The following is a 21249-nucleotide window of genomic DNA, read 5'->3' as shown; positions in this document are numbered from 1 at the left end:
GGCTGAATTATATTTCATTGTATATACATATGCTGCATTTTCTTGATCCATTGATGGATACTTAGGTTGATTCCATATCTTTGATACTGTGTTAGTGCTGCAGTAAACATAGGAGTGCATGTTAATTCCTTTCTTTTGGATAATGTTTTTCCCAATATATTTTTGTTACTGATTCCTAATTTAATTTTATTGGTATCAGAGAGCATATTCTGAATGGAATCAGTCCTTTTAAATTTATTGACATAAATTAATTGGTGCTTTGTCTCATATCCAGCATATGTTGAGTCTTTGGAAATGTTTCATGCATTTTTAAAAGTCATGTGTGTTCTATAGTTGTGGGGTGGAGTGTTTTATGAATGTTAGGCTGAACTGGTTGATAGTGGTATTCAAGTCTTTTAGACCCTGACAGATTCTCTCTACTTGTTCAGTCAATTACTGAGAGAGAAGTGTTGGAATCTAAAAATTATTTTAGTTTTATCTGTTTTGTTCTCTTCTGTTCTATCAGATTTTGAGAGTTTTAAAGGCCCTGTTGTTATGTAAATATGCATTTAGAATTATTGGATCTTTTTGATGAATTGACACATTTATCTTTATGAAATGTTTCTCTGTGTTTAGAATACTCCCTATGCCAAAAGGAGTTGTTGCTTGACATGAATACAGGCATATTTGCATATAGCCTTTTTATTTGAAGTTCCTAGAGTAGCCAGATCTGTAGAGACCCGAAGTTGAATGGTGGTTTCCAGGAGCTGTGGGGAGGGGAGATAGGGAGTAGTGTGTGATAGATACAGAGTTTTGATTAAGAGAGATGAAAAAGTTCGGGAGATGGATGGCGCTGATGATTTCACAACAATATAAATGTACCTAGTGCTATAGAACTGTACATTTTAAAATGGTTAGAATGATAAATTTTATGTATATTTTGCCACATTTTAAAAAAGACACAGCACCAAAAAAATGTATTCCAGAAAGCTGTGCCAAGAGTGATAATAGTTTATTTAGATCAATAAAGCCTTCATTCTTTATTTAATTGAAGCAATTAAAAATAAATATTAATTTGAAATAAAAATATTCAATAACTCGATTCTGTTTTATTCAAATTCAGAAACTTTTTTTTCCCTGAGACAGAGTCTGACTTTGTTGCTCAGTCTGGAGTGCTGTGGCACAATCTTGGCTCATTGCAACCTCTGCCTACCTCATTCAATCCATCTTCTGACCTTAGCCTCCTAAGTAGCTAAGACTGCAGGCATGCTCCATAACACCCGGCTAATTTTTTATTTTCTTGTAGAGATGGGGTTTTACCATGTTATCCAGGCTGTTCTTGAACTTCTGAGCTCAAGCCATCTACCCTCCTTGGCCTCCCAAAGTGTTGGGATTACAGGCATGAGTCACTGTGCCCAGCCAAAAATCATTTAAATTATAGTAGATATACAATTTCCTATTTGGGTCTCACTAGAATGTGCTTATTTTTTGTTTCAGCAAGAGAAAGCAGCTTCCGTGGATTTGACTCATCATTTACAAAGCACTCTGAAGAACTGTATAGATACCAGAATGAAAAATCTGGCAGCTAAGATGAAAATGCTGAGAGAAATGAGGTAGGTAAAAGCATGTTTTGAGAAGGATATTTTAAACTAATTGCTAATTAATTGGTGCTTTGTTTAAATTGTATGCCTGCCATTTTTGCTTTAAAATTTAACTGTTGTATTTTTATGACTTTAAGGAGAGGAATTAAAGATAGTTATTTCTGAGATGAATTTGATACTGTTTTTGTCAGTTTTCTCTGTTGTCACTGCTTGGAGCTATAGTGTTCTAAGGTCATAACTGAGGCTGAAATAGAAAAAACATCAACATAGCTTTTAAGTGATAGTTTGATGGGAAACTACCATGTCCAGTTGTTTTGCTTGGGGTTATTTTCATGAGTACAGCACTTTCTTGAATAACGTGTTTTCATTCAACATTATTTCATTATAACATTGAAGAAGTAAATCATTTCCTAGCTGGAGCCCCGCTGTCTGTGTGGAGTTTGCACATTCTCTCCATATTTGTGTAGTTTTCTTGGAATACTGTGGTTTCCTCTCGCATCCCAAAGATGTGCACTTAGGTGAATTGGTGTGTCTGTATTGTGCCAGTATGAGTGTGCATGAGTGTGAGTGCACCCTGCAGTGCAATGGTGTCATGTCCAGGGTTGGTTCTCACCATGCGCTCTGCGCTGCCGAGGTAGACTGTGTCTACCTGCAACCCTGGATTGGAATAAGCAGGTTGGAAAATGAAAGTGAATGAATATATACAAATTGTCATAAACATTTATCAAATATGCAAGAATCATACAGATGCCTGGCAATAAATGATGTGGTGTGAAAGCATTCAGTAAGCTCACTCACTATATTTGTTATTGTTTATTTTTGAACATGTGATGGTAGGGGGTGCTTCTTAAAATTTTCACTTTGCAAACATTTATTTCTTGATTTAACCCACCACTCCTACAACTCCTGTCACCCACTTATTCACCAAAGGTTGGGTAAATAATTATCTTACTTGTTTTTATTGTTTTTTCTTAAATGGATGTATAGTACACATGTATTTCAGTGTTTAATATTATAAGTGCTTTGGGTCTTTATTTAGAAGTAATGTTTTTGTGACTAGAAATATGGCATAGGAACTTTTATTTAAATCAATTAACCTATGGTAAAATGGGTTTCTTATATATCTTTTCTTTTAAAGACATATTTACAAGTTATTTGTAGACCAAAAATTGAAGGTTTGTTTGTTATCATTTCAAATTTTGCAGACTTTTGAAGTTGCCTTTTTTATAGTTTTAAAAATTTTAAATTTTTAAAATATTTTTTATGTCATGAAATTAGAAGTCTATCCACAAATGTTTTTTGATTAAATGTTTATATTATGTTATACATGTCTGCATAAAAGCATGTGGACTGAAAAAAAACATGATTTTATATAGTTTTGAAAAGTACCTCTTCAGAGCCAGTGCAATGAACAATAACTTTTAGACCATTACTATTAAAGTGTAACTTTTTCTCATACCAACTTTGTAATTTATTGATCTTTTTCTGTTTGATATTTTAAAAAACAGACATGTTAGCATCACTTTTCGTTTTGGAAATGACCTTTCAGAAGCTATACAAGTGTTGGATGAAGGGTGCTTTACAACTCCAGTTTCTTTGAAGGGATTAGAGATAATGTGGGCAGAATACATTCTGGCTCAGGAGAAGATTAAAACTTGTGAAAATGTGGTGAGTTGAGAACTTTTCTCTATTACGGTTTTTATCTGTTGAACATAGGGAAATTTTTTTTCTTTTTATTTTTTTGAGACAAGATATTGCTCTGTTGCCAGGCTGGAATGCAGTGGCGCGATCTCAGCTCATTGCAATCTCTGCCTCCTGGGTTCAAGCGATTCCCTTGCCTCAGCCTCCTGAGTAGCTGGTACTACAGGCGTGCACCACCACGCCCAGCTAATTTTTTTGTATTTTAGAAGAGATGGGGTTTCACCAGGTTGGCCAGGATGGTCTCGATCTCCTCACCTTGTGATCTACCCGCCTTGTCCTCTCAGTGTGCTGGGATTACAGGCGTGAGCCACTGTGCTTGGCCCTTTATTTCTTTTCTTTCTTTTTTTTTTAAATGGGATACGTGTGCAGAATGTGCAGGTTTGTTACATAGGTATACATGTGCCATGGTGGTTTGCTGCACCTATTGAGCTGTCCTCTAGATTCCCTCCCCTCACCTCCCACTCCCCAACAGGCCCTAGTGTGTATCATTCCCCTCTCTGTGTCCATGTGTTCTCAATGTTCATCTCCAACTTATAAGTCAGAACGTGGTGTTTGGTTTTAGGTTCCTTTGTTAGTTTGCTGAAGATTATGGTTTCCACCTTCATCCATGTCCCTGCAAAGGACATGAACTCATCCTTTTTATGGCTGCATAGTATTCCATGGTGTATATGTGCCCCATTTTCTTTATCCAGCCTATCATTGATAGACATTTGAGTTGGTTTCAAGTCTTTGCTATTGTGAACAGTGCCACAATATATGTACCTGTGCACGTGTCTTTATAGTACAATGATTTATAATCCTTTGGGTATATAACCAGTAATGGGATTGCTGGGTCAAATAATATTTCTGGTTCTAGATCCTTGAGGAATTGCCACATTGCCTTCCACAATGGTTGAACTAATTAACATTCCCACCAATAGTGTAAAAGCATTCCTATTTCTCCACATCCTCTCTAGAATGTGTTGTTTCTTGACTTTTTAATGATCACTATTCTAACTGACGTGAGATGGTATCTCCTAGTGGTTTTGATTTGCATTTCTTTGATGATCAGTGGTGATGAGCTTTTTTTTTTCATATTTGTTGGCTATGTAAATGTCTTCTTTTGAGAAGTGTCTGTTCATATGCTTTGCCTACTTTTTGATGGGGTTGTCTTTTTTCTGTATGTGTGTTTCATTTCCTTGTAGATTCTGGATATTAGACCTTTGTCAGATGGGTAGATTGCAAAAGTTTTCTCTCATTCTGTAGGTTGCCTGTTCATTCTGATGGTAGTTTTTTAACTGTGAAGAAGCTCGTTAGTTTAATTAGATCCCATTTGTCAATTTTGGCTTTTGTTGCAATTGCTTTTGGTGTTTTTGTCTTTGCCCATGCCTGTGTCCTGAATGGTATTACCTAGGTTTACTTCTAGGGTTTCTATGGTTTTAGGTTTTACATTTAAGTCTTTAATCTGTGTAGAGTTAATTTTTGTGTAAAGTGTAAGGAAGGGGTTCCATTTCAGTTTTCTGCTTGTGTCTGGTTTTCCCAGCACCATTTACTGAATCAGAGATCCTTTTCCAATTGCTTGTTTTTGTCAGATATGTTGAAGATCAGATGGTTTTTAGATGTGTGGTGTTATTCTGAGGTTTCTGTTCTGCTCAGTTGGTCTGTATGTCTATTTTGGTACCAGTACCATGCTGTTTTGGTTACTGCAGCCTTGTAGTATAGTTTGAAGTCAGGTAACATGATGCCTCCAGCTTTGTTCCTTTTGCTTAAAATTATTGTGGCTATATGTGGTCGTTTTTGATTCCATATGAAATTTTAAATAGTTTTTCCTAATTCTATGAAGAATGTCAGTGTTACCTTGATGGGAATAGCACTGAATCTATAAAATTACTTTGGGCAGTATGACCTTTTTGTGATACTGAGCCTTCTTATCCCTGAGGATGTAATGTTTTCCATTTGTTTGTATCCTATCTTATTTTCTTGAGCAGTGGTTTGTAGTTCTCCTTGAAGAGGTCTTTCATATCATTTGTTAGCTATATTCTTAGGTATTTTATTCTCTTTGTAGCAGTTGTTAATGAGAGTTCATTCATGATTTGGCTCTCTGCTTGTCTATTGTTGGTGTATAGAAATGCTTGTGATTTTTTGCACATTAATTTTGTTTCCTGTAATTTTGTGAAAGTTGCTTTTATCAGTTAAAGTTGTTGGACTGAGATGATGGTTTTTTTAAAAAATATAAAATCATGTCATCTGCAAACAGAGACCGCTCGTCTTCCACTCTTCCTGTTTGAATACCCTTTATTTCTTTCTCTTGCCTGATTGCCCTGGCAGAACTTGCAATACTGTGGTGAATAGGAGTGGTGAGAGAGGACATCCTTGTCTTATACTGTTTTCTTTCTTTTCTTTTCTTTTCTTCTTTCTTTCTTTCTTTCTTTCTTTCTTTCTTTCTTTCTTTCTTTCTTTCTTATTTATTTATTATACTTTAAATTCTGGGGTACATGTGCATGAGACCAACATCATCCTGGTGCCAAAACCTGGCAGAGAAGCAACTAAAAAAGAAAATTTCAGGTCAATATCTATGATGAACATTGATGTAAAAATCTTCAATAAAATACTGGCAAACTGAATCCAACAGCACATCAGAAAGCTTAGCCATCACGATCAAGTTGGCTTTATCCCATGGATGCAAGGCTGGCTCAACATATGCAAGTCTATACATGTAATTCATTACATAAACAGAACCAAAGACAAAAACCACATGATTATCTCAATAGATTGAGAGAAGGCCTTTCAGCAAAATTCAACAGCCCTTTATGCTAAAAACTCTCGATAAACTAGGTATCAATGGATTGTATCTCAAAATAATAAGAGCTTTTTATGACAAACTCACATCCAATATCATACTGAATGAGCAAAAACTGGAAACATTCCCTTTGAAAACTGGCACAAGATAAGGATGCCTTCTCTCACCACTGCTATTCAACATAGTGGTGGAAGTTCTGGCTAGGACCATCAGACAAGAGAAAGAAATAAAGTGTATTTGAATAGGAAGAGAGGACATCAAATTGTCCCTGTTTACAGATGATATGATTGTATATTTAGAAAATCCCATAGTCTTGGCCCCAAATCTCCTTAAGCTGATAAAGCAACTTCAGCAAAGTCTCAGGATACAACATCAATGTGCAAAAATCACAAGCATTCCTATTCACCAATAATAGACAGAGAGCCAAATCATGAGTGAACTTCCATTCACAATTGTCACAAAGATTAAAATACCTAGAAGTACAACTAACAAGGGATGTGAAGGACCTCTTCAAGGAGAACTATAAACCACTGCTCAAGGAAATAACAGAGGATACAGACAGATGGAAAAACATTCCATGCTCATCGTTAGGAAGAGTCAATATTGTGAAAATGGCCATGTTGCCCAAAGTAATTTATAGATTCAATGCTATCCCCATCAAGCTACCAATGACATTCTTCACACAACTACAACCATCTGATCTTTGACAAATCTGACAAAAACAAGCAATGGGGAGAGGATTCCCTATTTACTTATTAATTTATTTATTTTCATTAAAAAAATTTTTTTCCCCGTTCCCCCCCCCCCAGGATTCCTTATTTTAGTGAATGGTATTGGGAAAACTGGCTAGCCATATGGAGAAGGCTGAAACTGGATCCCTTTCTTACACCTTACACAAAAATTAATTCTAGATGGATTAAAGATTCAAACATGAGGCCTAACACCATAAATACTCTAGAAGAAAACCTAGGCAGTACCATTCAGGACATAGGAATGGGCAAGGACTTTGTGACTAAAACACCAAAAGCACTGGCAACAAAGCCATAATAGACAAATGGGATCTAATTAAACTTAAGATCTTCTGCACAGCAAAAGAAACTATCAATAGAGTGAACTAGCAACCAACAGAATGGGAAAAAATTTTTGCAGTCTATCCATCTGACAAAGGTCTAATATCCAGAATCTGTGGAGAACTTAAACAAATTTACACAAAAAAACCACAACCCCATCAACAAGTGGGCGAAGGATGTGAACAGACACTTTTCAAAAGAAGACATTTCTGCAGCCAACAAACTATGAAAAAAAGCTCATCATCTCTGGTCATTAGGGAGATGCAAATCAAAACCACAGTGAGATACCACCTCACAGCAGTTAGAATGGCAACCATTAAAAAAATCAGGAGATAGCAGATGCTGGAAAGGATGTGGAGAAATAGGAATGCTTTTACACTGTTGGTGGGAGCATAAGTTAATTCAATCATTGTGGAAGATGGTGTGCTGATTCCTTAAGAATCTAGAAACAGAAGAAATACCATTTGACCCAGCAATCCCATTACTGGGTATATAGCCAAAGGATTATAAATTATTGTATTATAAAGACACATGCACACATATGTTTACTGTGGCAGTGTTCACAATAGCAAAGACTTGGAACCAACCCAAATGTCTATCAGTGAAAGGCTGGATAAAGAAAATGGGGCTCATATACACCATGGAATACTATGCAGCCATTAAAAAGATGAGTTCATGTCCTTTTCAGGGACATGGATGAAACTGGAAACCGTCATTCTCAGCAAACTGACACAAGACCGGAAAACCGAACACCCCATGTTCTCACTCATAAGTGGCTGTTGAACAAAGAGAGCACATGGACACAGGGAGGGGAATATCACACGCTGGGGCCTGGGGGGGTGGGGCGCTAGGAGGAATAGCAAGGAGTGAGGGGATTGGGGAGAGATAGCATTAGGAGAATTATCTAATGTAGATGATGGGGTGATGGATGCAGCAAACCACCACCATGGCATGTGTATACCTATGTAACAAACCTGCATGATCCGTACCAATTTTCAAAGGGAATGCCCCAGCTTTTGCCCATTCAATTTGATAATGACTGTGGGTTTGTCATAAATAGCTCTTATTATTTTGAGATATGTTCCATCAATTCTTCGTTTATTGAGAGTTTTTAAGATGATGGGATGTTGAATTTTATCAAAGACGTTTTCTGCGTTTATTGAGATAGTCATGTGGTTTTTGTCTTTGGTTCTGTTTATGTGATGGATTATGTTTATTGATTTGCCTATGTTGAACCAGCCTTGCATATCAGGGATGAAGCTGACTTGATCACTGTGGATAAGTTTTTTGATGTGCTCTTGGATTCGGTGTGCCAGTATTTTATTGAGGATTTTTGCATTGATGTTCATCAGGGATATTGGACTGAAGTTTTCTTTTTTGTTCTGTCTCTTCCTGGTTTGGGGATCAGGATAATGCTGGCTTTATAAAATGAGTTAGGGAAGAGCCCTTTGTTTTTCAGTTGTTGGGAATAGTTTCAAAAGGAATGGTACCAGCCTCTGTTGGTAGAATTCAGTGGTGAATCTGTCTGGTCCTGGGCTTTTTTTTGGTTGGCAGGCTGTTACTGCCTCAATTTCAGAGTTTGTTATTGGTCTGTTCAGGGATTCAGCTTCTTCCTGGTTTAGTCTTGGTAGGGTGTAGGCACCAGGAATTTATTCATTTCTTCTAGTTTTCTAGTTTATTTGTGTAGAGGTGTTTATAGTATTCTCTGATGGTAGTTTGTATTTTTGTGGGGTCAGTGGTGAGATCCCCTTTAGCATTTTGTATTGTGTGTATTTGATTCTTCTCCTTTTTCTTTTATTATTCTTGCTAGTAGTCTGTTTTGTTAATTTTTTCAAAAGCCCAACTCCTGGATTCATTAATTTTTTGGAGGGTTTTTTTTTCATCTCTGTCTTCTTCAATTTTTTTCTCATCTTAGTTATTTCTTGTCTTCTGCTAGCTTTTGGATTTGTTTGCTCTTGCCTCTCTAGTTCTTTTAATTGTGATGTTAGGGTGTTGATTTGAGATCTTTGTAGCTTTCTGATATGGAAATTTAGTGCTATAAATTTCCCTCTTAACACTGCTTTAACTGTGTCCTAGAGATTCTGGTACATTGTCTCTTTGTTCTCATTGGTTTCAGATAACTTCTTGATTTCCGCCTTAATTTCATTATTTATCCAGGAGTCATTCAGGAGCAGGTTGTTCAATTTCCATGAAATTGTGTGGTTTTGAATGAGCAATACTAACCTCAAATGTAAATGGGCTAAATGCCCCAATTTAAAAGACATAGACTGGCAAATTGGCTAAGTGGTCAAGATCCATCAGTGTTCTGTATTCAGGAGACCCATCTTCTGCACAAAGACACAGGCCCAAAATAAAGGGATGGAGAAAAATTTACCAAGCAAATAGCAAAAAGAGCAGGGGTTACAGTCCTCGTCTCTGACAAAACAGTCTTTAAACCAAGAAAGATTTTAAAAAAAGACAACGAAGGGCATTACGTAATGGTAAAGGGACAGTTCAACAAGAAGAAGTAACTATTCTGACTATATATGTACCCAGGGATCACCTAGATTCATAAAACAAGTTCTTCAAGACCTACAAAGAGGCTTAGATTCCCACACAATAATAGTGGGAGACTTTAACACCGCACTGTCAGTATTAGATTGAGATAGAAAATTGACAAGGATATTCAGGACCTGAACTCAGCTCTGAATCAAGTGGACCTAGCAGATGTCTACAGAACTCTCTACCCCAAATTACCTGAATATACATTCTTCTCAGTGCCACATGGCACTTATTCTAAAATCAACCACACAATTGGAAGTATAACATTCCTCAGCAAATGCAACAGAGTTGAAATCATAATAAACAGCCTCTCAGATCACAGTGCAATCAAATTAGAACTGAGGAAATGTTATTGTTCTAGAAAGAAAAGGGAATGCAGATATTGTAATGATAGTTTGTATAAAATCTTTAACTTTTACAGTATCTTCATATTAATGATTTGCTTCATTTATTGCCTTGTAAGAAAAGTATAATAGACAACTGGTGATTGTGGATAAGGGATAACAAAATCTTTTCCACTTTTGCGTGAAACCTGACCTTTGGTTAACTCCTCTTTGTTCCCTTGGTAATATGAGAAAATATTTCAGCTGTGTTACCAGGCAATATTACATGGTAAATACAAATTGCATCTGTACTGGAGGAACTACAAACCACAAATACTTGATTTGGACTCTTGCAATTAGACATGCCCTTTGAGGGACTCTGGGAGCTACACCTATGGGGCTGTTATAAGAGATATTGGCTTGGAGGGGCATTAGGCTTGAAAACCAGAGTGGCTTTCATAAATGCTAATGTGGATCTTTTCTGGTCTGAGTGGTGTGTTTTATGCATATAAACACTCTGCATTACCATCAATTAGTGTCTAAGTCACCTATTGTTGGGTGGTAGTTGTTTGTGTGTGTGAGTAGGAATATGAAAATGAAATACTTCACATGAATACTTTATTAGCTTAAGTACAAGTATATTTATTTCTTGTTGCAGTTTTCTTTAGTTTATTACATTGAGCTGAACAGAACTTCCTGTTTTTCTTGTAAACCATTCCCAACAACCACCGTAACATTTCCTAACATATATGAGCTCTATACTTGTTGTGTTTGGACTTGTTCCATCTTAAGTATTTGTGGTTTCTGCCTCTGTGGATTATACCCTGTAAATCTTACTCCCTAATCATACCTAGGTTGACCAGTTGGCAGCCTGACTGGCTCTGAATAAGTATGAGCAGGATAACGAGGCTTTTGAAAATGCCAGGAATGTTTAGTTTGGAGAAGGGGTAAGATTTTGGTTATTTTACATTTTAACATTCTAACTGATCACTTCTGATTATGGAAGAAAGAAGATGATAGCAGAATGCATAATTTGTTAATTTCTGTGAAACACAGGCAGTGTTTTTATAAACATTTTCTTATATTAACTTTTAAAATGGGCTTATTTCCTTCCATTTTATAAGTGAGGAAACAGGCTTACAAGGTTAAGGAAATTGTTCAATTATGTAGTTCTAATTTTTGTAAATTAAAAATTAATTAATTAATTTATTTTGAGGTATGGTTTCACTTTGTCACCCAGGCTGGAGTGCAGTGGCGTGATTACAGCTTACTGCAGTCCCAACCTCCTGGGCACAAGTGATTCTCCCACCTCAACCTGTCAAGTAGCTAGGACTACAGGCAGGCACTACCAGCCATGCCTGGCTAATTTTTCTGTAGTGATGGGGTTTTACCATGTTGTCCAGACAGGTCTCAAACTTCTTGGCTCAAGTAATTCTCCTGCCTCTGCCTCCTAAAGTCCTGGGATTGCAGGCTTTAGCCACCATGCTTGGCCTCTAGTTCTAAATGTTAATTAGGAACTTGAACCCAGACATTTTTGACAGCAAAGTCTATTCTCTTTTTATTTAAACCACACTACTGATATTAAAACACCTTTCTTTTAGTAGGAGACTTTAATTAATACTGTATTAAAAAACACAAAAGTTGTGTTTTTGTTTCCTTCTAAATTATGTGAATGCTGAGATGTTTACTTTCTTTTTTTAACTTAATTTTCAGTCTTCTTTCTATTGCATTTTAGGTTTTTGGGGTACATGTGAAGGACATGCAAGATTGTTGCATAGGTACAGACATGGCAATGTGATTTTCTGCCTTCCTCCCCATCACCTATATCTGGCATTTCTTCCCATGCTCTCTCTCCCCAGCTCCCCACCCCTGCTGTCCATCCCCTGTTTCCCCCCAGCTGTCCCCAGTGTGTGATGCTCCCATCCCTGTGTCCATGTGTTCTTATTGTTCAACACCCACCTATGAGTGAGAACAAGTGGTGTTTGGTTTTCTGTTCTTGTGTCAGTTTGCTGAGAATGATGGTTTCCAGGTTCATCCATGTCCCTACAAAGGACATGAAGTCATGGTTTTGATGGTTGCATAGTATTCCATGGTGTATATGTGCCACATTTTCCCTGTCCAGTCTATCGTTGATGGGCATTTGGGTTGGTTCCAGGTCTTTGCTATTGTAACAGTGCTGCAATGAACATTCGTGTGCATGTGTCCTTATACTAAAATGATTTATAATCCTTTGGATATATACCCAGTAATGGGATTGCTCAATCAAATGGAATTTCTATTTCTAGGTCCTTGAGGAATCGCCAATCTGTCTTCCACAATGGTTGAACTAAATTGCACTCCCACCAACAGTGTAAACATGTTCCTGTTTCTCACATCCTCTCCAGCATCTGTTGTCTCCAGATTTTTTAACGATCGCCATTCTAATGATCATTAAAGATGGCATGAGATGATATCTCAATGTAGTTTTGATTTGCATTTCTCTAATGACAAGTGATGATGAGCATTTTTTCATATGTTTGTTGGTCTCATGTATGTCTTCTTTTGTAAAGTGTCTGTTCATATTCTTTGCCCACTTTTGAATGGGCTTGTTTGTTTTTTCTCTTGTAAATGTGTTTTAGTTCCTTGTAGATTCTGCATATCAGCCCTTTGTCAGATGGGTAGACTGCAAACATTTTTTCCTATTCTGTTGGTTGCCGATTCACTCTAATGACTGTTTCTTTTGCCGTGCAGAAGCTGTGGAGTTTGTTTAGGTCCCATTTGTCTATTTTGACTTTTGTTGCCAATGCTTTTGGTGTTTTGGTCTTGAAGTCCCTGCCTACTCCTATGACCTGAATGGTTTTGCCTAGATTTTCTTCTAGGGTTTTTATGGTGTTAGGTCTTATGTTTAAGTCTTTAATCTATCTGGAGTTAATTTTAGTGTAAGGTGTCAGGAAGGGGTCCAGTTTCTGCTTTGTGCACATGGCTAGCCAGTTTTCCCAACACTATTTATTAAACAGGGACTCCTTTTTTCATTGCTTGTTTTTATCAAAGATCAGATGGTTGTAGATGTGTGGTGTTGCCTTTGAGGCCTCTGTTCTGTTCCATTGGTCTATATATCTATTTTGGTACTAGTACCATGCTGTTTTGATTACTGTAGCCTTGTAGTACAGTTTGAAGTCCGATAGTGTGATGCCTCCCACTTTGTTCTTTTTGCTTAGAATCGACTTGGTTATGTGGGCTCTCTTTTGGTTCCATATGAAGTTTAAGGTGATTATTTCCAATTCTGTGAAGAAGGTCATTGGTAGCTTGATGAGGATAGCATTGAATCTATAAATTAGGGCAGTATGGCCATTTTCACAATATTGATTATTCCTAACCATGAACATGGAATGTTTCTCCATCTGTTTGTGTCCTCTCTTACTTCATTGAGTCATGCTTTGTAGTTCTCCTTGAAGAGATCTTTTGCGTTCCTTGTTGTATTCCTAGGTATTTTATTCTCTTTGTAGCAATTGTGAAAGGTAGTTTGTTCTTGATTTGGCTCTCTTTAAGTCTGTTATTTGTGTATAGGAATGCTTGTGATTTTTGCACATTGATTTAGTATCCTGAGACTTTGCTGAAGTTGCTTATCAGTTTCAGGAGATTTTGGGCTGAGACGATGGAGTCTTCTAGATATACAATCATGTCATCTGCAAATAGAGACAGTTTGACTTCCTCCTTTCCTATTTGAATACCCTTTGTATATTTTTCTTGCCTGATTGCTCTGGCTAGAACTTCCAGTACTATATTGAATAGGAGTGGCATCCTTGTCTAGTGCCAGATTTTAAAGGGAATGCTTCCAGTTTTTGCCCATTCAGTATGATATTGGCTATTGGTTTGTCGTAAATAGCTTTTATTATTTTGAGATATGTTTATTGATACCTAGTTTATTGAGGGTTTGTAGCATAAAGGACTGTTGAATTTTGTCAAAGGCTGTCACTGCATCAATTGAGATAATATGTGGTTTTTGTCTTTGGTTCTGTTTATGTGGTGAATTACGTTTATAGACTTGCGTATGTTGAACCAGCCTTGCATCCCTGGGGTGAATCCTACTTGATCATGGTGGATAAGCTTTTTGATGTGCTGTTGCAATTGATTTGCCAGTAATTTATTGAAGATTTTTGCATCTATGTTCATCATGGATAATGGCCTGAAGTTTTTTTTTCTTGTTGAGTCTCTGCTGGGTTTTGGTATCAGGATGATGTTGGTTTCATAAAATGATTTAGGAAGGATTCCCTCTTTTTGGATTATTTGGAATAGTTTCAGAAGGAATGGTACCAGCTCCTCTTTGTAAGCCTGGTAGAATTTGGCTGTGAACCCATCTGGACCTGGGCTTTTTTTGTGTGGTAGGCTCTTAATTGCTTCCTCAACTTCAGACCTTGTTATTGTTCTTTTCAGGGTTTTGACTTCTTCCTGGTTTAGGCTTGGGAGGAGGCAGGTGTCCAGGAATTTATTCATTTCTTCCAGGTTTACTAGTTTATGCACATAGAGTTGTTTGTAATAATCTCTGATGATGGTTTGAATTTCTGTGGAATCTGTGGTGATATTCCCGTTATCGCTTTTTATTGCATCTATTTGATTGTTCTCTGTTTTCTTTGTTATTAATCTGGCTAGTGGTCTGTCTGTTTGTTGATGTTTTTGAAAAACCAGCTCCTGGATTTATTGATTTTTTTGAAGGGTTTTCTGTGTCTCTATCTCCTTCAGGTCTGCTCTCATCTTAGTTATTTTTTGTCTTCTGCTAGGTTTTGAGTTTTTTTGATCTTGTTCCTGTAGCTCTTTCAATTTTGACAATAGGGTGTCAATGTTAGATCTCTCCTTGCTTCTCATGTGGGCATTTATTGCTTTATATTTTCCTCTAGAGACTGCTTTAAATGTGTCCCAGATATTCTGGTATGTTATGTCTTCGTTTGCATTGGTTTCGAAGAACATCTTTATTTCTGCCTTCATTTAATTGTTTATCCAGTCAACATTCAAGAGCCAGTTGTTCAGTTTCCATGAAGCTGTGTGGTTCTGAGTTAGTTTCTGAATTCTGAGTTCTAACTTGATTGCCCTGTGGTCTGAGAGACTGTTTATTATGATTTTCGTTCTTTTGCATTTGCTTAGGAGTGGTTTACTTCCAATTATGTGGTCAGTTTTAGAGTAGGTGCGATGTGATGCTGAGAAGAATGTATATTCTGAGGATTTGGGGTGGAGAGTTCTGTAAATGTTTATTAGGTTTGATTGGTCCAGGCCTGAGTTCAAGTCCTGGATTTCCTTGCTAATTTTCTGTCTGGTTGATCTGTCTAATATTGACAATGGGATGTTAAAATCTCCCACTATTATTGTGTGGGAGTCTACGTCTCTTTGTAAGTTGTTAAGAACTTGCTTTATGTGTATGGGTGCTCCTGCATTGGGTGTGTATATATTTAGGATCGTTAGCTCTTCTTGTTGCATTGATTCTTTTACCATTATGTAATGTCCTTCTTTGTCTCTTTTGATCTTTGTTGGTTTAAAGTCTGTTTTATCAGAGATGAGAATTACAACTCCTGCTTTTTTTGCTCTCCATTTGCTTGGTAAATCTTCCTCCATTCCTTTATTTTGAGCTTTTGTGTATTCTTGCTTGTGAGACGGGTTTTCTGGATACAGCACACTGATGGAGTTTGGCTTTTTGTCCAATTTGCCAGTCTGTGTCTTTTGATTGGGGCATTTAGCCCATTTACGTTTAGGATTAATATTCTTATGTGTGAATTTGATACTGCCATTTTGATGCTAGCTGCCTGTTTTGCCCGTTAGTTGATGCAGTTTCCTCATTTTGTCAATGCTCTTTATCATTTGGTATGTTTTTGGAGTGGTTGGTACTGGTTGTTCCTTTCTATGTGTAGTGCCTCTTTCAGGAGCTCTTGTAAAGCAGGCCTGGTGGTAATGAAATCTCTGAGTACTTGCTTGTTCGTAAAGGATTTTATTTTTCCTTCACTTATGAAGCTTAGTTTGACTGGATATGAAATTCTGGGTTGAAAGTTCTTTTCTTTAAGGATGTTGAATATTGGCCCCCACTCTCTTCTGGCTTGTAGGGTTTCTGCTGAGAGATCTGCTGTGAGTCTGATGGGCTTCCCTTTGTGGGTAACCCGACCTTTCTGTTTGGCTGCCCTTAGCATTTTCTCCTTCATTTCAACCCTGGTGAATCAGACGATTGTATGCCTTGGGGTTGCTCTTCTTGAGGAGTATCTTTGTGGTGTTCTCTGTATTTCCTAAACTGGGATATTGGCCTACCTTGCTAGGTTGGGGAAGTTTTCCTGGATAATATCCTGAAGAGTATTTTCCAGCTGGGATTCATTCTCTCCATCACATTCAGGTGCACCTTTCAAACGTATATTAGGTCTTTTTTCACATAGTGCCATATTTCTTGGAGACTTTGTTCATTCCTTTTTACTCTTTTTTCTCTAGTCTTTCCTTCTCATTTTATTTCATTGAGTCGATCTTTGACCTCTGTTATCCTTTCTTCTGCTTGGTCAATTCGGCTGTTAAAACTTGTGTATGCTTCGCGAAGTTCTTATGTTGTGTTTTTCAGCTCCATCAATTCACTTACATTTCTTTCTAAGTTGTTTATTCTCATTAGCATTTTTTCACATCTTTTTTCAAGGTTCTTAGTTTCTTTTCATTGGGTGAGACCATGTTCTTTTAGCTCAGTGAAGTTTCTGATTACTCACCTTCTGAAGCCTGTTTTTGTCAATTCATCACAGTCATTTGCCATCCAGCCTTGTTTCCTTCCTGGTGAGGAGTTGTGATCCCTTGTCGGAGGAGAGGCATTCTGGTTTCAGGTGTTTCATCCTTTTTGCACTGTTTTCTCCCCGTCTTTGTGGATTTATCCACCTGTCATCTTTTTAGTTGTTGACTTTCAGATTGGGTCTCTGAGTGGACATCCAGTTTGTTGATGATGAATTTACTTCTTTCTGTTTCTTAGTTTTCCTTCTAACAGTCAGGCCTCTCTGCTGTAGGCCCTGTTTGCCTGGGGATCACCTGCAGTGGCTGCAGAACAGTAAGGGTTGCTGCCAGTTTATTCTTCTGCTATCTTTGTTCCAGAATTATATCTGCCAGATGAGCTCTCCTTTATGAGGTGACTCTTTGGCTATATGGGGGTCAGGGCGCTGCTTGAGGAGACAGTCTGTCCTTTATAGGAGCTCAAGTGCTGAGCTGTGAGTTCCATTGTTCATTCAGAGCTGTTGGGCATGTATGTTTAAGTCTGCTGCAGCAGAACTTATAAACTTCTTCTGTTTTTTTTCCCCCAGGTGCTCTGACCCGGGGAGTTAGGGCTGTACTTACAAGTTTCTGTTGTACTGCTGTCTTTTTTCAGGGCTGCCCTGCCTAGCGAGGAGGCAGCCTAGTCATTGTCTGCATGCAGAGGCTTTGCTGAACTGCTGCTATCTCTGCCCAGCTGCCCTGTGAACTTCCCTGCAGTCCTGTTTATATGGGTATAGTTTGAATTGCCTTGGCCATGGCGGCTCACCTCTATAATTGCGGACTCTCTCTGTAATGGCGGGCTGCCTTGGAAATGGCGGGCTGCCTCAGTAATGGCGGACTACCTCTGTAGTTGTGGACTGCTTCGGTAATGAAGGACACTCCTTCCCCAATAGAGCTGGACCTTCCCGGGTTCAGCTGTGCTTGCTGTGGAACTCTCAATCCAGAGCGTTTCAGATTGCTGTTTTGTTGTGGGGGTGGGACCAGCCGAGCCTGATCACCTGGCTCCCTGCCTCAGTCGCCCTTTTTTTTTTTTCAGTTGAACAGGCGAATCTGCCTCCCAGGTGTTCCAGTCACCTGTTGAAAAGGCACTGGGATCTTTGTGATTTCCTGTGCGGTGATCTACTACGCCGGCGGAAATAGCTGTGCTGAGATTTGTGGTGCTGTTTTTTTTCTGGGAATCTCCTAGCCTGGCTCCCTGTTTCAGTGTCCTTTTTTATCAGTTGAATGGGGGACTCTGTCTCCCAGGAGCTCCAGTCGCCAGCTAACTGGCACCCAAACCTGAGTATTTTGTGCAGAGACCCACTCCACCGGGGTGCCAGCCAAAACGGTTGCACTGACCAAAACAGCTGTGCTCACGACCCATGGGGCTCCTCCGCCTGGGAATCTCCAGGTCTGTGGGCAATAAAAATCCGTCTGTAAATGCAGTGTCCACTCACCCTTCGCGCTTTCGCTGGGAGCTGCAATACTGAGCTGCTCCTAATCGGCCATCTTGGATCTGGTTTTTTTTTTTTTTTTTTTTTTAATGATGAAGGCAATAGGCTTCACTTTAGATCTTTTCTTTTTATTTGAAGTTATATAATAGTCTGGTTGAGTGCAAGAAATAAATATCCTAAAATTCCAACTTTTAAGTGTATATGCCAGACACTGTCATAGATAATAGAGATGCAAGTTTTTTAAAGACATAATTATTTCTTTCTTGGGTCCAAGATGGATACATTAATATATAGTTTCATTACAGTATGACAAGTGCTATAATAAAGTGCATAGGGTTCTTAGATATCTTTCACATACATATTTCAAAACACAGTCTTTTGGACAAATTAGATTTATCCTGTTGTTTTAAGTGTATCTTGAAAGATGAGTAGCTGAAGGAATTGAGAGTGGGATGGGAATAGGAAGGATGCCATATGTAATTAGTAGGAACTTACATACTTTTCCCAAATAATAACAATTTCATTGTTGCAGAAAGAATGTGAAAAATAAAAATTAGCAGATCAGAGTTCTTGAAATTAAATGTTCCTTTTGTCATTTTATTGATCTAAGGAGAGAAATGTTTGTCCTTAATATTATGTTTGGAGCTGTGTTTAGAGAATGTAAAGTTATTTTGGAGATCACTTTTTTTTCATATAAGTCTTGTGCAGAAAAGACCTAATGTATTAATGGTGGTTATTCTTTTTTTCTTCTTCCAGAATGAAGGGAATATTTTGATTGCCCAAAGAAATGAAATGCAGCAGAAGCTGTACATGTCAGTAGAAGATTTAATTCTAGAAGTTGATGAGTCATCTCTTCATAAACGCTTAAAAACATTGCAGGTTGGAATTAAAAATATATTAAATATACATTAAATTGCAAGTTTATTATTCAAGAAGTGAAATTAGCATTTACCTCGAGATGTCAGATAGTTCTCAGATGGTTGCAAAAGTTCTTCCTGTTCCCTGAATTCTAGTTTCTTTTAAATGGGATTCACAGTTTGTATAAATACATTTTGTGATGGTGTGTATGTGTATACCTATCTTGCAAACAAGATAAAATGGCCAGGGACTCCAGGTTCCTACTGCAGTATTCACTGGGGAAATTAATTGAGACAGGAGTAGTAGCAGGGATGTGGTTCCCTGTCGTCCATTGCATTCTAGCAGAAAATGTAGTAGGGCTGCATGTTAAAGGGAGAAGGGATCAACTCTCATCCTTGAGTTACAGGGTATTTAGGCTGCATGACCAGGGAAATTTCTCCCTGATGTGATCAGAGCCTAGAGTACTATAGTAAATATAGCTATATGATGTGGTGGAATCTTGTCTTCAGCTCTGCCTTGCCAGCTCAGCCGTGACTTTAATTTGGGGTGAATGAACATGACAGTGTTGTCATTTTACCTAATAACTTAATATTTCTTTCTACTTATTTAGCTCTTTTTTGTCCTTTAATATTATTTAAAATTTTTCTGTATAAGTCCTTATGCATTTTTCAACTTTTATTTATTTATACTTTTGATTGCTTTTATGAATATTATCTTTTCATTTTTTATTATTGATTGAATAGACGATTACTGTTGATTTTTATATACTGATGTTTCTCTGGCAGCTCTGCTGAACTCTCTTTTAGTTCTAATTTGTCTATTGATTATCTTTGCTTTCTATGTGTCATATCATTTGAAAACTGTAAGTCTTTAATCTCTTCTAGTCCTTTTACCTTTTATGCATCTTTGAATTTTTACTGCTTTAGTCAATTACTCTAGTCTTAGCTGACCAGTAGCTAATATTGCTCTTGTTGTGGACTGCAGGGAATAAACTTGATAGAAATTTGGAGAAGAAGATATGCAGGGACATCTGGGCATTGTTTCTTTCTGTCCCCCTTGATGAAGATGTAGTTTCGATGATGCTCCACATGGCTTAGGAACCAATGGAGCCCCGGTTTGAAACATTTTTTTAAATGGAATTACATAAGTAATATAAGTTCTTTCAGAATGGTGAAGTAAGCCTTGCATGTAAAAGGGGAGTAATATAAGTAAGAATTTACCTTTCCGCAATGCAACTTCTGCTGTACCCTGTAAAGGTTTACTTCTTCTCACTATTAGTAAATGTAGGTCAAGGTTCTGCAACTAAGATCATCCTTAAACCTCTTTTCTTTTAATAGTTTAATGCTAGAAGACTTTTTGCCTTATCTGGCTTGTCTCCATTTCTGGTATTCCCCTCAGGTCACCAAAATATTCTTTAAGCTTCTCTTTATTTTGCTGAGAAATAGTTTATATTTTTCAAGTATCCAAGAAATATATTTCTATAATGAAGGTCAAATAAATTAAAGTTTATGATTTCTGATTTCCACATTTTATTTAGACTTCTTTTGTGGCCTACAACACATGGTTGATTTTTTGTGACCATTCTTTAAGTTCAAAAAGAAATTGTATTCTAGGTTTTCTTGGTGTACAGTTAATAGATATATCTAAAACTCACTTAGGTTTTGGTTGGATCAGTACAACAGTCTTTGAGATATTTTTGTTACATATATCCAAAATAGATAGGTTTGTCCCTATTTGTCCCTGTTGTTCTTTCGGTTGTTCAAAGTATCTCAGTGCCGCGTTGATGGGCATTAAGGTGTTCATGGTTGTAATGTGTCTAAAAATGTATATTCCTCCCCCCATCCGGCACAAGTACCTCCAAACCTAAAATAAACTTAAAAATAATAATAAAAATGTCTTTTTTGTAACTACTTTTTAATCTTATTTTTTGCTTAGATTTTTTTTTAAACAAAATAAAATTTTATTTTGTTGCCATTTTAGGTTCCTGTGCCACCTCTCTTTTTGATTAATACTGTAACATCTTTTCTTTTTTAATTTTCTCTTCTTGTTTTATTTTATTGATTTTATTTTTTTTTTGAAATGAAGTCTCAGTGTGTTGCCCACGCTGAAGTGTAATCCCGTGATTTTGGCTCACTGCAGCCTCTCCCTCCCGGGTTCAAACAACTCACCTGCCTCAGCCTCCCCAGTAGCTGGGAGTACAGGCACACAGCTGGGATTACTGGAACACACCAC

At 37.5% G+C, this 21249-nt stretch overlaps 1 protein-coding gene across 6 annotated transcripts in view; it reads left to right on the top strand.

The window, feature by feature from the left end:
* STK31 (serine/threonine kinase 31) overlaps positions 1-21249 on the top strand; it is a 162798-nt gene that overhangs the window by 64806 nt on the left and 76743 nt on the right. For all 6 annotated transcript variants that reach the window (XM_054237158.2, XM_035253621.3, XM_035253622.3 and 3 more), the window contains 3 exons: positions 1477-1592; positions 3089-3248; positions 18916-19038. In XM_054237158.2, coding sequence (XP_054093133.1) covers positions 1477-1592; positions 3089-3248; positions 18916-19038 — 399 coding nt within the window. The remainder of the gene's footprint in view (positions 1-1476; positions 1593-3088; positions 3249-18915; positions 19039-21249) is intronic.

This window comes from Callithrix jacchus, chromosome 11 (genome assembly GCF_049354715.1).
Source record: "Callithrix jacchus isolate 240 chromosome 11, calJac240_pri, whole genome shotgun sequence".
Taxonomy (NCBI): Eukaryota; Metazoa; Chordata; class Mammalia; order Primates; family Cebidae; genus Callithrix; species Callithrix jacchus.
The sequence above is the reverse complement of the archived record's forward strand: the minus strand, read 5'-3'. Positions and strand labels throughout refer to the sequence as shown.